At 40.6% G+C, this 17,177-nt stretch overlaps 1 protein-coding gene across 1 annotated transcript; it reads left to right on the forward strand.

Moving 5' to 3' along the window:
* The first annotated feature begins 1,263 nt into the window (after nucleotides 1-1,263).
* mob3a (MOB kinase activator 3A) lies at nucleotides 1,264-16,893 on the forward strand. Its single transcript, XM_046871227.1, has 4 exons — nucleotides 1,264-1,593; nucleotides 6,385-6,923; nucleotides 12,470-12,672; nucleotides 16,498-16,893. The coding sequence occupies exons 2-4, from the start codon at nucleotides 6,506-6,508 to the stop codon at nucleotides 16,525-16,527; spliced, it is 651 nt and encodes a 216-aa protein (XP_046727183.1). The 5' UTR covers nucleotides 1,264-1,593; nucleotides 6,385-6,505; the 3' UTR covers nucleotides 16,528-16,893.
* The last annotated feature ends 284 nt before the right edge of the window (nucleotides 16,894-17,177 follow it).

The raw sequence follows: 17,177 nt of genomic DNA on the forward strand, positions 1-17,177 counted from the left end.
CCAATTTGCTCTTCTAATAACCACCACTCTTCTGGAAAGATGTTCCACTAGATTTTGGAGTGTGCTTGTGGAGATTTGACATCACTTGTTCTCAGTACCTGAAGTAGTGAAGGTGAGGCCCAGGGTGCAGATAGCGTGAAAAAAAAATATATATTTATAGCAGGAGATCTTCCACTCCAACCCAGGTAAAGCATATCTTCAGCACAGGGGTTTTGTCATGCTGGAACAGGTTTGGCTCTCCGAGTTCAAGAACCAAATATGGTTGGAAAAGTCCCTACCGTTCATCTACAAAGATGGGGTCAGGCTCAGATGAGTCGGTGGTCAGCATTGAGGAGTTAAAGCTAAAATTATTTCAGATGTTAAACAAATGTATGAGTTCCACAGGGGCTCCTGGTTTCACATCTCACTGATCAGGCATAACATTATGACGTGAAAAACCCTGATGATCTCTTCATCATGGCACCTGTTAGTTTGTGGGATATATTTCAGGCACCAAGTGAACATTTTGTCCTCAAAGTTGAGGTGTTAGAAGCAGGAAAAACTTCAAAACTGCAGCTCTTGTGAGATGTGTCCTGGTCTCACAAGTGGTAGGTATCTATCAAAAGTGCTCAGAGGAAGGAACAGTGGTGAACCGAGTAAAACGTGTGCGGCCGAGGCTCATTGATGCACGTGGGGAGCGAAGGCTGGTCCGTGTGGTTCGATCCAACAGACAAACTCCTGTAGCTCAAACTGCTGAAGAAGTTCATGCTGTTATTGATCGATGGGTCACGACTGTTTTGGCTGCATAGGGGGACCAACACAAAAAGCAGGTGGTCATAAAGTTTGTCTGGTGCAGACTAATAAACAAATCTAGCTTTAAATCACAATAAAATCTCCACGATAATACTGCTAGTCACTCCCTATTAAAGGAGGGGAAAATTGAGTGGCCTTCACAGAAACAAAGGATTCAAAAAAACATCTTATGGGGTAGTTCCAGATTTGTGGTCACAGTTTGGACAGAAAGGAAGAAACAGATGGTGTGATGGATAGAGATCTTTGCTTTGCAGTGTATTGATTTGTGTCACGTGCTGAAAGTCAAGCTAGCTACATCAAGAGCAATATAGCAAAAAAATAATTTTTTAAACTTGTTGCGCGTTTCAGAAACACAAGTCTTTCTCTAGCTAGTCACATGGCTCGATCCCAAATCACTATCCGCTTTCCTGAATATAGAAGTGCATGTGAAAGATTGCTTTTCAGGCACTAAGTAGTGCACTCTGGGTCCAACAGGAAGCCATTTTGGGATGGAGTGTGTACAGTAATGCTGCGTGACGTTGTCAGGAGAGGAAGTGCACTTGGTTCACTTAGTGCCTCGCGTTGCAAACCTCTTGTTGCTCTCTATAGCCCTCTATAGCCCTTCATAGCCCTCCATAGCCAAATGCAAAGCCATAAAACTCTCCATGAACAGGAGCCTTGATCACAATCACGAGGTAACGGAGCGCCCATGATGTAGGTTTCTGACTCGCTCGCGACTTTAGTTTGACATCAGTTCGATTTCAGAGCGTTCGAAAGGCGGTAACATCAAAGCGGAAGTACAAAGTCGCCGACACTGAATCGGTAAGTTTTGTTTCAACTTCTTCAAACGGAAATGTTGCTGTTGTAAAAGATCAAACGAATGATGTTTAAAATATGTTTAGAAAAGTATTGTTGTATAACAAAGAAAAAGAGGGGGAAAGAAAAGAAAAGGAAACGCCTTTTTGTCAGCAAAACGAGTGGCTTCGTTTATTTATTTATTTATCAAACATATTATAGTTTAACTTCATCCTCTGAACTTCATGGAAAAGTTCATCTCCCTGCCTGGTTCATTATTCTTATTCTTTTTTTTCTTTTTTTTTTTTATCACGAACAATTGTACAAGAGCAGGTTTGCTGGAACACCAAGGTGTCCAGAAGGTATTCTGGAGCAGTGCAGGAACGCCCAGATAATCAATTAAACCCAATATTAAAGTCTCCAAAAGTTACTTGTTTTTCTTATTACTGTGCATAATTGCACATGGAGAGGTTTGCTGGAACATCATAGTGTCCAAAAGGTAGTCTTTCAAGCAATGCTGGAAAACTCGCACTGAGAAAGCTTTTAAACCAACATCAAATTTTCCAAAAGGTCCTTATTATTATTATAATAATTATTATTATTATAATAATTATTATTATTATTCTTTTGCATAATTGCACATAGACAGGTTTTATGGAACACCAAGATGTCCAGAAGGTAGTCTCAGGAGCAGTGAAAGAACACCCATATACTGATAAAGATTTAAACCCAATATCAAACCTCTAAAAGTTCCCAAATGTGACATGAAATATCTGTTTAATCCCTGTGTTGCTTATACACACTTTGCTGGGTGAATGTAGGTTAGATATGACATGATACCATGTCAAAACTTGGGCCTGAACTCATCCTATTGTTAGTTTCCATGTGGAAATCTGTGAAATGTTTTGCATCAATGCAGACAATGATGGAAATGATGAAACGGGACACTCACAGTCATCTAAAGGTGATATAATGAGAGTCTTTCGCTCCGAACTAGAGGACAAGGACATCGTACAGGTGAACACAGTCAGCAAGAGACCAATGATAGAACAGGGGTAAGAACAGGACAGTAAAAAAAAGTTTTTCATAGTTGTATGACTAGTAAACATACTCCTAGTTTAATCTCATTATCTATTCATTATCTATTAAATTGTTTGTCTCTGCTGAAAATGTTTTGTAAGTTCGAACAGTTAAATACCGAATGTTGAGGAGGATCACCATCACAAAACTCCTCCTCCTTCATGCAAGACGTTTTAGCCAAATTAGCGTCCAAGGATCTACATTTCGGAAAATGTAAATAGTAGACCAGGATCAATCTGGGATTCTCATTTCAATATGATTTGGGACACACTTTTTTTGGGGTTTTTTTGTATACTATTTAGGACGAAAAGTACACGAATTATAATGTGGCACATGGCGTTTATCAAAATTTACTCCGGAAATAAAGTTCTGTTATATTTGTATCGCATTTTAAATGATAACGTGTCACAATACACCGCTATGTCAATACAATCACAATTCCCCCAGCATCTGTGAGGTGTTGCTTAGGTTTGTACTCATTTCCTATTTTGAGGTATTCAGGGAAATGTTTCTACCAAAGCATTAGTCCGAAACACGTGACGCTCAGAAGGCCATTGCCCTTCTCATTCAATAGCCTCTTTTTGTTCTATTCTTATTTTTTCATTTCAACTTCTCTTTCTTTGTATCATTAGTCCTTTACACGTGAGAGCAGTTTTACGCTGCGTTGTGTCCGAATCTTGGTTTTTCTTACCTTTACAATGCATATAGTAGTCATCCATTCTTGAGAATAAGGTCAAGCAGGAAAATACTGAGGTAAAAATCTTACAGTATTTAATTCAGAATCAGGAAAATTAAATAAAGGGTTTTGCGGACAATTTTGAGACAATTTACGTCATTTGTAAAACGCTCTGACGCAAAGCAGTTTACAATGATCTCGTTTATACAACTGAGCAGGTGAGAGTTAAAGGTTTTGCTCGCCGGCTCCAGCAATGGCAGCTTGGTGGTGCTGGGATTTAAACTCACGACCTTCTGATCGGAAGTCAAACATATTAATCACTGAGCGAATTCTAGCAGGGTTCGATTCAACTGTGAATTAAACTGCAGGGACTGTGTTTTGTGTATTTTTTTGTAACCTGAGCCAAAGGACTGAGCTGTAACACTGCACAGTGACTGTGGAGGTGAACACTGGATGTGATATATACATATATTTTAATTAGTCATTTAAATAAGTGATCATTAAAATTGTGTAAGGCCTCATACCCGTGGATTATCACCTTATACGAGGATTACTTCCCAGCATTGACAAAAGCAGAGATTGATGTTGGCTGTACAAAACTGACTGAATTGATCATTGTCCTTTTATATACGGTTCCGTCAGATGTAGATTTGGAGAAGTAGTGCCATATTTTTACAATTATTTGAAGGAAGAAGGTAGAGAGAAAAAGATGTGTAGTAATAAAGCTGTTGGAGATGGATCCTGGTACCGTTTTTATTTTGTTTGTTTTTTTTTATTTAGTCCTCATTTTGTTCTCCAGGTTCATCTTGTGCTTCCACCCATTTATTAAAATCAGCACATTCACCATATAAGTTAAACTAGACGCAAAAATCCTCCATTTCGCCCAGTAATGCCATTAGAAAAAAGTTGCAATTGCTGTCTCAAATGACATTTAGTTGACTCTTATTTAGACTCAGCAGGATATAAAGGTCAAGTCAAGTTTATTTCTATAGTGCTTTTCACAATGGACATTGTCTCGAAGCAGCTTTACAGAACTTAAGAATAAGGGTGAATGATGTGTACCCCTGATGAGCAGCCTGGGGCAACCGAAAAAACTCCCTTAGATGACATGAGTAAGGAACCTCGAGAGGAATCAAAAGGGAACCTCATTTGGGTGATATCAAGAGTGTGATTATAAATCATAAAAACCAATACAAAACACCGGAGAGTAAGATTAGCTTGATGAGCCAACATGAGAATATAAGATTGTAAATATTGTCCTTTCTACAGTCTTATACAGTCAGTTGTTGCTGTGGAACCAGTAGCTACTGAGCATCTTATAAAATAGCTCAACATCTGAGATCATCATAGATCCAACACCAGCTTCTCCATGCCTTTAAACACACAGAGGTCCAATGTCTAAATTCTACATAATATGTGATCCAAATGGTGCTGGTACGTCTCTAGATGGTTCGGGATGTTTGTGAACATCTTCTTTGAAGGTCCATAATTTTCATTTGGTGGGACACGACTCGAGCTGCGAAACCTCAGGATGCCTCTGGATTGGTAGAGAAAGAAGCAGTGGAGAGGAATTAGCGTAGCTGCTGTTCATGATATTAACAAGGTTATGATATGTGACATTTGTCAAAAGATACATCTTTAATCTGCACTTAAACTGAGTGTGTGTGTCTGAGCCACGAACACTGTCAGGAAGACTCTTCCACAGCTTAGGAGCTAAATGTGAGAATGTTCTACCACCTTTAGTGGACTTTGCTATTCTGGAAACTACTAGAAGTCCCGTGTTTTGAGATCTCAGGGAGCGTGACGGATTGTAGCGTGTTAGAAGACTGGAGAGATACATGGGAGCCAAACCATTTTTAGTGTTTTGTAGGTAAGTAGCAGTAGTTTGTAGTCGATTTGAGACGTAACAGGTAGACAGTGTAGGGACGATAAGATTGGGGTTATATGGTGATATTTTCTCAACCTTGTGAGAACTCTGGCTGCTGCATTCTGGACAAACTGTAGCTTGTTTATTAATGATGCAGGACAACCACATAGTAATGCATTACAATAGTCCAGTCTGGAGGTCATGAATGTGTGGACGAACGCATCAGATATAGACATGTTTCTTAGCTTAGCAACATTTCTAAGGTGAAAGAAGGCTGTTTTTGTAAAGGTGTAAAAGGTTTAAAGGTTTGAAAAAGCTCCCAGACCGAAAGCTTATAACCTCAAAACTTTATCACCTCAGCAACACCGTAGTAGCTCTGCACTAAATATTGCACTATTCTCTTTTTTTTTTTTCCCCTGATCATTGCACACCTCAACCAATGATGGAACTAAAATGAATGGACATTCAGCTCATTATGGATAAACTTAATTAATTATAATTATAAGGAAGAAATATGACTCCTCAACTCTGGACTGTGACTTCATCTATTGACTTGAACAGCACAGTGCAACTTTATACCACACCATACCGCACATGGACACTTTAAGGACAATCATTAAATAACTTTAATTTTTACTTCCAATATCTGCCATACTCCTTCATGTATATACACACATTTTCATATTTTCTCTATAGTTTATACTTTTTTTATTTAAGTTTTTTTTATGGTTAAATTCTATTTCTTTTTTATGCTTAAATGTTGGCGAGTCGTAAAAATCATTTCACTGCATGTCGTACTCTGTATGTATGTGTGTGCGACAAATAAAATTAGATTTGCTTTGACATATAGGCACTAAACATACCAATCTTTTATACAACTTTATTACCACTTTATTTCTGTAAAGCTGCTTCGAGACAATTGTCCATTGCGAATAAAAATGTATTGAATTTTGAATGAAGTCCTTAATCTCTCATAGGTTATTAATGAAGCTCCATAAAACTGTGTGCCCTCAGGGCTTAAATCGTAGTGTTCATTTTTAATTAAACTTTTGTTCCTTTTTTGATTTACAGCATGACTGGTACTTTTGACACTTTATTATAATAATAATATCTCGCTGCTCAAATGACTGACAAGTGAAATTTTGTTTCATTACAACATATAGTAATGTAATTTCTTTCTCTCTCTGTCTTACAGAATTTCTCTCTTGAACTGCAAGCCAGGTGTTGTTAACTTGAGGAACAACCTTTTCCTCAGCATTTGTTTTATATTCCCCCGTTATCCTCTTAAAAAAAAAAAACAACACAGTCCCCTCACCATGTCTCTGGCCCTGAAGCAAGTCTTCAACAAAGACAGAACGTTCCGGCCCAAGCGCAAGTTCGAGCCGGGTACTCAGCGCTTCGAGCTCCACAAGAAGGCGCAGGCGTCTCTGAACGCCGGTCTGGATCTGAAGCTGGCCGTCCAGCTGCCGCACGGCGAGGACCTGAGCGACTGGGTGGCCGTGCACGTGGTGGACTTTTTCAATCGCATCAACCTGATCTACGGCACCATCAGTGAATCCTGCACCGAGCAGACGTGCCCGGTCATGTCCGGAGGGCCCAAGTACGAGTACCGCTGGCAGGATGAGCAAAAGTACAAAAAGCCCACAGCGCTTTCTGCCCCCAAGTACATGAGCCTGCTGATGGAATGGATCGAGGTGCAGATCAACAACGAGCAAATCTTCCCCACCAATGTCGGTAAGAAAAACCTGAATGCTTTATTCTGTTCAGTAAGCGTACCGGAGCGCTGATGAAGTTACGATGGATTAAAAAATAAATAAATATAAGCAGCTCTGGAATAATCAGAAATCACTGGTGTGTAGTTCCATTCTAAAATTCAATTCTCTTTCAGAAAATCCTTTTTTCTTTGTTTTTAAGGCTTGATCATTTCTTTTTCTGCTCTATAGAATTTCTGCTCCCACTTTTTTCCCCACATGCAGGCTTTTACTCGTCACATGATTCCGACTAACCTGAAAAAGTTTCACGTGTGTCCTTCAAACCACATAAATCCAGCCATCCTTTCCATACTGCTGCTCATGAAACATCACGGCCTGTACGATACCTTCGGAGGAACACGATATCCACCAACTTCAGCATATATCAGCTCGTAGACTTTTGGCTAGACGGTCAGCTGCACCACTCAGGAGCTCCGAATAATATTTTGCAACTTTTCAATTTCATAAGCATTTTGTCTCCACACAACTTTTTTCCACTCATTCACTGTCCAGTGTGTGTTTTTGGGAACAAGCACGTGTCTCAATAAACCATAAAACGCTTAAGAACAATTCATCAATCTCTTGGGGATTTTAATTGGCTGCATCATTGAAAGCATCCTGACCAACTAGATAGTGTAACATTCATTTGCACATTGGTTTTCTTATTCGGTGGGGGTTTTGTTTGTTGTTCCCAAAATCTTGACAAGCACTAAACGAGGTGGTATCCAAAAGTTTCTAGCTCTGTTTAGCATTTTATTTATCTAAGTTTACACACTATCACCTTCAAAATAGTCCCCTTGCACAACAATACAGTGCTCCCGGCGTTCCTGCCACTTCTGGAACGTGTGCTGGAAGTCTTCATTTCGAAGCACCTTCTGCTATTCACGCCGGATCTCCGCAACGGTGTCAAAGCAGCGAACTTTGAGTTGGATCTTCATCTCCGGAAAGAGGCCGAAGTCCGCAGGAGCCAAAGAGTGGGTGCAGAAGAGAGATCATGTTGTTTCCGGCGAGAAACTCGTGTGAAAGGAGCGTAGAACGATGTCTTTTGGCATACTGGCTTATGAAGGTCGGTGCTTCCTGTGACTGTGCGTGCAGCCACCTGTTGGCGTTTTACAAAATTCGACTCGGAACTTTTTGATACCACCTTGAAGATCATGTCTTTTAATCAACAAGTCATATGAAAAGATTGTTTGCTGGTAGCTTTTTTTTTTTAGGATTAGAATAAATAGCAAATGTGTACCATTACTCATACTGCTGGTTGACATACTTCTGAGATGAAGTCTTATTCCTTCATCCTGTTGAAATGAATGAACCCAAACATGTGCTCCTGAATAACTTTCTGACACGAGTGTGACTTACCTCAAGCTCAGCACGCGGCTGAGATTCTAACCTGCGATAAAAGTTTATATTTCTAGTCATGTGCATATTTTGGATGTTCATTTTAGTCTTGTGAACGAATTGTGGTTTTGTTGATCATTCGATTTCATGTAGATTGAAAGTATTGTGCTAGAAATTGAAGTATTTCAGGGAACACTGTGCTTCAGTGAGGCAGCTTAAGAGTTTGCATGGTTGTTTAAACCAACCCGTGATCCTGTAGCAACCTGGGCTGGGAAAAAAATCAAAGCGCATGCAAAGTAAAGGAGTGGCACACAACGTAACTGAGCATCATCACACTCTAAATCAGAAAGCCAATGTCCTCGATGGAGTTGGTCAGGATGTTTTCATTAATGTAGCTGTAAAAAGCAAGTCTTTCTTGAGTCTCCACAAGAAGTATAGACGCTGTTTCACCTTTTGAAGCAGAGCTAGGGTGTTCTGATTCCAGGACAGATCCTCAAAGATGTGGACTTCCAAGAACTTAAACCTAGAAAATCGTTCTCCATCAGTTCTGTTGATGTAGACAGTTAAATGTCTCCTGTTAGCTTTCCACAACAAGCTGTTAAGTCTTCCTGGCATTGAGGGTGAGGTTGTTGGTGACGCACCATGCTGCAATACTTTGGATCTCTTTTCTGTAGGCCGGTCTATTGTTGTTGCTTATCTGACCGATTGCTGGGGTTTTATCTACATATTTGATGATGTACAGAGATAGAGTAAAACAGTGGGCTCAGAACACAGCCCTGTGGGATGCCGGTGTTCAGGATAAGGCTTGAGGAACTTTACAAACAGATCTATTGTTAAATCTATTGTTATCTATTGGACATTCTAAAGACCACTAATACAATGATGAGCCTCCCACTAACAGTATGGGGAAGAACCACATATGGCTGGAGAAATATGGCGTCCTGAGACTTTCGTCCAAATAGTGAATATTGTTAAAATACTACCCATTGGAAAAACCCATCGTTTCTTAGAAACCAACCCTGCTTCTTTGCCCGTCTTTATGTCGCTGTCACCCTAAACCCGGCGCCTCGCTGCTCATCCAAGCGTCACCTTTCAAATCAGGTGACGCAGCCCAGACTAATGGCTTGATTAAATCTTCATCAGCTATTTATAAACCATGCGAAGGTGCAGCGAGGCGTTGGAGTGGCTCACGTGGCCAAACATATCCTCCTGTGCATGTGTGCATGACGTACAGAACAGGACAATGTGATCTAATGATGTCAGTGCTGTCGCGAAAAAAATATTGTTCACATATTGAACACTTGTTCCATAACTCACTGCAAGACCTTTCGAATCTATCACTTTTCATAATCCAGGGGATGGATGGGATGGGAAATTAGATCGGGAAGGTGTCATTTCACTTATACCACAAAGATTTGCCAATGATTACACTGTTTCTTTAATTAATGAACGACACGTCACACGGGTTAACGGGTTATAGTGTCGTGTTGTGGAACATCGCGTGAGGCAATTCACTTCCATTCATTTGTGTTTGCGCTTTAAACAATGGACATTGTCTCAAAGATGTTTTACAGAGATAAAACCTTAAGAGGAACCAGACTCAAAAGGAAAACCCCATCCTCATCTAGGTGGCCACGAATGTACATTTTGGTTTCTTTTAGTGCTTACGTTTAAGCTGTGATGGATTTTCGCCTTATTAGCATTTTCTTTCCATCTGTTTTGACGACTTCCTCGTTCTGGAAAACTTCTCACTGTACTTGATCCAAAGTACTATGATTTATTACGGCTTTAATGTCCTATAATAATTTTTGTCACATCTGATGTTTCTTAATTTGTAATAAGTCCTTTTGAATCTATTCCTTTTTGTACTAATTGCTTAATCAATTTCTTGGGACATGGGACATTCGATCTGGAGGGTGTTATTCCATTTACACCCCAAAGATTTGCCAATGATTCCACCATTTTATTTATTAATGAGCAGCACGTCAAACGTATTAAAGGTTTATTGTGTCATTTTGTGGAACGTTGCGTGAGACAACAAAATCATTGTGATGGCGCTTTTGACAATAGACATTGTCTCAAAGCTGTTTTACAAAGATAAAAAGGTTATAAAGTCGTATAAAAGAGTGCATAAATATATGTTTATTCCTTATCGTTGTAAGTTTATCCCTTGTGAGTGAAACAGTGGTGACTGTGACAAGGAAAAACTCCCTGAGACTGCATGAGGAAGAAATTTTGAGACTCAAAAAGGAACCCATCCTCATCTGGGTGGAACTGAATGTCCAATCTGGTTCCTGTTATCGCTTACGTTCTAGCTGTGATGCATTTTCCCTTATTGGCATTTTCTCTCCTTCTGTCTTGACGACTTCCTCATGCTGGGAATCTTAGCAAAAAACCGTGATCTCGACGAGACAAACAGAGACACAGGAGACTCCACATATAAAAAAAAAAAAAACTTCACTACATTGACATTTTATTTTTTTAATCCACTTATTATTTCTATTATTATTATTTGATTACGCAGAGCTTCCACTGCCCGGTGTCCATAGAAACAATTATATTTTAGATCCAGCGAATTAATATATCAACCTGTTGTTTCATCCACATTACAGCCGGAACTACTTTCCGAGGTGTTCAGTCGTGCAAATGAAGAAAAAAACCTTCCGACCAATCAGATGAGAGAACACAGCTGCATGGCCGTGGTATAAGCAGTAATAATCAACATTCTATGGACCTATCTGAATGAAGTGTTTTTCAGCATTGTGCTATGAATAATTTTGTATTCGGTTGCGCAGAGCTAGAGTGTTCTGGTGCCAGGGCAGATCTTCCGAGATGTGGACTTCCAAGAAGTTAAACCTATAGAATCGCTCTACGTCAGTTCTGTTGATGTACCATGAAGCTGCCTGGCTTTGGATCTCTTTCCTGTAGGCCGGTTCACTGGGGTTTCACCTACATATTTGATGAAGGTGCACAGAGGAACGCATTTACGTACGCACATAAAGTAGAACAGTGGGCTCAGAACACAGCCCTGTGGGATGCCAGTGTTCAGGGTGAACAGGAATCAGGTTTCATGACGTCTTTGTCAGTTGGCGTAGTATATATGGGTTTATTGGGGAAATTCGGACAACAGTTGCGTTAACAGCTAGAAATATATCTACACTATAGGGGAAAAAGTATTGGGATGCTCAACTTTTCCAGAAGACATTTCACACAATTGTACCGGAAGGCTTTGGATGAAAATCAAACTTCACGTGAACTAAGAGACCGACATCTAGTCCAGCGTGACAATGCACCTGTGCACAAAGGCAGCTCCATGAAGATATGCTTTACATGAGGTAAAGTGGAAGGTGCCTGATATAGAGCTCTAAACCGTATTGAACACCTTTGGGATGTTTTTTTTTTACACTGACTGCACCTCAGGCTTCCTCGTCTCACTTGCATCAGTACCCAACTTTGCTAACTAGCAGGATGAGCACAAATCTCCATAAAATCTACAACATCTACCCAGAAGAGTAGAAGTTACAGAGAGTGGAATAGCAAATGTGGAATCAATGTGGAATGGGATAAAGCACATCCCAATCTTCTAGGTGTCCACAACCTTTGTCCATGCAGTGTGTGAGATCTTCAGAATTCAGTACTATATCATAATGTAATTGTAGACCAGTTTCTTCAGCACCGAGTGACTTCGGAAGTGTGGATTTATTTTTTTTGCTTGTGGGTTTTTTTTGCAGCGCGAGTGTGTGTGTGTGTGTGCGTGTGTGTATGTGAGTAATGGTTTTCACTTTGTGTTTAGTATGAAAGCTGAGAGGAAGCGAAATAAAGCGAGGTGAAGGCAACATCTGACATCAGGTTTTCGAAGCGTGTGCTCTTTGATAGTGTCACTGTGCTGGAGTTTTTTTTTTTTTTTTTTTTTTTTAATAGAGGAGCAGCAGCAGCACAGCGATGGTTTGTGTAACAACAGTGCAGCATCCAGCCGTAAATTCTGTCTAAAAGTGAATCTGAAAATGTGAATTTAAACCAAGAGACCACTGGATTTACAAAAATTCCAGTCTCGTGTAAATTTCAATCATCCCGCTGTGTAGGATTCGGTTTTCAGTATTGTTTAGGCTCTTTTTCAGTTCACTCTAAATGCTAATGTTCGGATTCAGATGTATAACCAAAGCATTAAAATGAAATTTGTTTGTCCCGCAGGTACGCCCTTTCCCAAGAGCTTCATGCAGGTGGCGAAGAAGATCCTGTCGCGTCTTTTCCGCGTCTTCGTGCATGTCTACATCCACCACTTCGACCGTGTCAGTCAGATGGGGGCAGAAGCGCACGTCAACACCTGTTACAAACATTTCTACTACTTCGTCAATGAATTCAGCCTCATAGACCAGAAGGAGCTGGAGCCACTGGTCAGTGTGTGTGTGAGTGTGTGTGTGTTTGTGTGACAGAGAGAAAGAGAACTGTGATCTTGGAGTTGACCCTGTCCTTCTTATTTTAGTCTTTTCCCTGCTTTATCACACCGACTAAGCTGGAAATTACCTGATTTACTTGAATTAGAAGCGAGCGCCTGCAGGAAAGGGTTTTCAAGAGACGCCATTCGAGAGCCTGCCGTTTTGGGTCATTTTACAATTCAGTTTAGTTTTATTTGTATGCCGCTTTCAGCCAATCAGCTTCACGTAGTTGATATCCAGATGCAGTTCGGGTCCCCAATGAACAATATAGCGGTAACAATGGCAACTAATGCCAGGCACACACGAGATTTTTTTTAATAGTCATTTGCGATTGTTACTTGTCCGACTGTAGGATCTCAGTTGGCACAATGTCGGGGCTGTACGACAGTCAAAAATTGACGCACCAAGAAAAAGACTCGTCCGAAGTTTCAGGGCATCAATCCGTGACGCGTTCAGACCCGCGTTCTCTCTCGCTAACGGTAGCTAGCAGCAAACAAAAACAGTTACTTTTTTCTTGATTAAAAAAAAAAAAAAAACGTCATACAAACACTACTTTTACCTCTTTGACTCAATAAGTCTCTGTTCTTGCTGTACCGTCCACCTGTCAACATGTGGACAGGGGACAGGGGAAAGCAACCTGTCAGGGCTTTCCCCTGTAGTGGTTTAAAGTTGTCATTCGTCATCAGGTTCGGGGCTCTCGTTAATCGGCTGTTGGTGAACATGTCAAAAGACTGCAGATCCTTTAGGGTTTTGAAAATCTGTCTCCGACCGTCAAAATCGCCCGGTATGAGCCCGTCATAAAACGCCATTTACAGGCGTCCTTTTCCTGAGCGACTCACGATCATTTTGTTTTATCTCAAGATACAATATATTGCCAAAAGTATTGGGTCACCTGACATTTCCTGCTTTATGTGTTTCTTTTCCAAACTGTTACCACCAAGCTGAAGGCACTCAATTGTACAGGACGTCTTAAAATGCGCATTAAAACTAATTTTGCATTCACTCGAATTCAATGCACAGAAATCACATACCAAACTTACGACCAGGTGACCCAATACTTTTGGCAATATAATGTATTTCCTTGCTCAAGGGCCCAGTGGTGGCAGCTTGGTGAGAGTGGTGGTGGGACTCATGACCTTCTGCTAGGATAAGTGGTAGCTTAGTGGTTAAGGCATTGGACTTTGGATCTGGCGGTCTTTAGTTCAAATCCTGGCCACACCAAGCTGCCACTCCTGGGCTGCTGAATGAGGCTCTGAACCCCAAAGCTGCTCGGTGGTGTGAATGAGATAAAAGCATCTGCCAAAAGGCATGAATGTAAATGCAGAGATGCGGAAGTGAAAATACTTCGTTACTGTACTTGAGTCAGTAAGATTTTTCTGGTTACACAAATTTGTTACTTTCTACTTCTTGATCAATTTTTCTTTCTCACTGCGTGCTGTTTTCAGCCCATCAACCTGTTTCCTGTCATTGCGCAGCGACCACTGGTGTATCATTTCCTGGCTCTCGCACACCACAGACTAGTTTCTGAAGCTCACAACGAGCAGGCAGAAGGCAACATAAAGTCTGGGGTTAATGTGGAGGAGACAGAGGGAGTCAGAGATGTAAACATGACTTAGAACAGAGATGTTCCTGATCATCAGCATCTTTTCTCTGCTTGTGTTCTATACGGTGGATGTTCAGCCTGGACACATTCATTAGATAACAAAACTTTAAATTATTTTGTATTAATATATTAATTATGATGTGAGGTTCGGGTACCAGCGTGACACTGAAACAAGCGGTGGTACATTTTTACTGAAGTACATGTCCAAACTTCTTTACTTTAACGTGGGTGAAAAAGTCAGAACTTCAACTTCTTGATGAGTATCTCAACTTCTACTTGAGTGACTTTTGTCATCTCTGTGTAAATGTAAATGAGATTATCCACTGAGGCGCTGGTGAGAATTTAGTTTTTGGGAAGTGCAAATCTTTGTGGTTCTCTTTCTTGCCCAGTGGCCCTGCAGTGACATGTGCAGATCTTTACACACAATCATCACCGAGTCCTCCTAACTCTCACAAGATGTGATAATTAATGTTTTAAAAGGCGGTAGTACTACAGGAAACGGTGCGACATTTGCTCAATCGGATGTGTTCTGGCTGCCAGACGAGAACCGCGACCTTCGGCGTCACGTCCCCCGAGTCGTTTCCGCTTGCATCTGCACAGATGTTCAGTAAAAGCTAGACGAAACTAAACTAAAACCCCTCCATTGTGCCTACTCTTGGTGTGCAGAGGAAATGATGCCACCATACCACATCCTCCCCAGAGCTCCTCCCACTTTTACAAGAGCAGGGCGAACGGAGACAGGTATTCAAGCAGGATACACGCAGTCATACAGTGGTAGACAAGGAGACTTCTAATGGTTTTTAAGGATTCGTTAGGGGATTTTAGCTCCTACCTGGAGCTCTGTTTGGAAAATGCACAAACCTTTTGTCCCGTCAGAGAGAAACGAACAGAAGGGAAGGTTTTCTGAAAAGCAGGACTGTTTAGTAGAATAGGGTTCTGTCTAAGAAATGGAGCAAAATGTTTTTTTTTTTTTTTACCTTTTTGGGACATTTCTCCAGTTTCCAACGAGGTGAACATCTGTTAAAAAAACAGCTTTTATTGCTGGTCCTAAAGTGTGTGTGTGTAGACACACCAGTGCTATTATGTGTTTGCATGCATACATTTCCATTTAAATATGGAAAGAGAAAACCAGGGAGTGGAAGCAAAAGTCAAGATGCCTCCCTGTGACTAACAACCCATTTTGGAAGTTGATGGGAGGTCATAGTGCTGGTGTGATTCATAGGGTGATCGTTTCCACATCATCTCTCCCGGTCGCGGCTTAAAGGAAGGGTTACGTCAGAGAAGATGTTGCGTCAAAAGCCTAACAACATGTCATGTTCTCCACACACATGACCTTCTGAACGTGGCCTTGATGTGTTGTGAGGAGACATGACTGAGTGATGAACGCTCAACTAGTAGCCTTCAGGGTGTTGGTGAAAAACTGAAGATGGGTAGGATGGAGATCCCAAACAGTTTTCAGTTAATCAAATAACATTCGAGGTTCATATAGGTCAAATCGTTTCTTTTGAAAGTTTCAGGGAGGCTGATTGCAGTACATATTCTAAATATTAAAGTCTAGAATTATCTATAGCTGGTTTTTATATTATGGATTATATCAAGGTCTTCAACATTTTTATGAGTAAGGAAAACTCTCTAGTGGTGATCTAGGTCTATTGAGTGCCCATTTACTGTTATAATAACTTCCACTCTTCTGGGAAGATGTTCCACTGAAATTTTGGAGTGAGTGAGTAGGTGAGATGAGGAGGCTTGGAATAAAGGCAGCTTGAAAAAATATTCCCAAAAGTATTCGGTAGGGTTTCGAGCTCTACAGCAGGAGATCTTACACGCCAACCCATGTAAAGCAGATCTTCATGGAGATGGCTTTGTGCACAGAGGTATTGTCATGGTGGAACAGGTTTGGGTCTCCTAGTTCAAGTGAAGGGAAAATTTCATGGTACCAAATACATCCAAAGACGTCCTATACAAATTTGTCTCCAACTTTGTAGTAACTGTCGGAGGAAGAACCGTGTGTGTGTGTGTGTGTGTGTGTGTGTGTGTGTGTGTGTGTGTGTGTGTGTGTGTGTGTGTGTGTGTGTGTGTGTGTGTGTGTGTGTGTGTGTGTGTGTGTGTGTGCGCGCATGTGCGCATGGTTACACGTTGTGTGAAATGACCACCTTTTTTATTTTTCTCTCTCCCAACAGAAAGAGATGACATCACGGATGTGTCACTGAACCTGCGCCCCCGAGGTGGTCCATTTCAAACCACTCGGCCTTAAAACCACCCGAATCGACAAATTAAAAAAAGAGAAACGAACCAAAGTTTCCAAAGACTCTATTTTTATACACTTTTAAAGTACTGTAATATTCTATTTAGCTTAAAATGTTACCATCTTCAATTCCTTTCCTTTAATGTGTAGAATTGTTTGTTTGTTTTTTGCTAGAATGCAGTATTAGAAATCTTTTTTTTTTCTTTACATTTTGGTCCAGAATCATTTCTGCAGTTGTTCTATGTAATTTTTCTCTGTCTGAAGCATACAGATTATATTTGCTAATATTTATGTATGTGTTTGAGACAATAAACATATTCTACTAAATATATCTTCTCAACTGTCTGAAGAGAAATATTGTTTAAATGCATTCTACACTGGTCACATTAATGGGAACACCTGCCAATCGTGCCCGATCAGCCAATCACGTTGCAGTTGCACAGTTTTTAAAAATCATACGGTTTGTTTGATCACGCCAAACATCAGAATAGGAGTGGAAACCTCCGAGTTTAGTAAGGACGACCGTGGAATGGTTGTTGGCATAACATACCTTTTGAGTATTTTAGGAACCGATTATTTTTTGGGATTTTCACACGCAACAAAACGTGTCAATAG

This window comes from Silurus meridionalis, chromosome 17 (assembly GCF_014805685.1).
Source record: "Silurus meridionalis isolate SWU-2019-XX chromosome 17, ASM1480568v1, whole genome shotgun sequence".
Classification (NCBI taxonomy): domain Eukaryota; kingdom Metazoa; phylum Chordata; class Actinopteri; order Siluriformes; family Siluridae; genus Silurus; species Silurus meridionalis.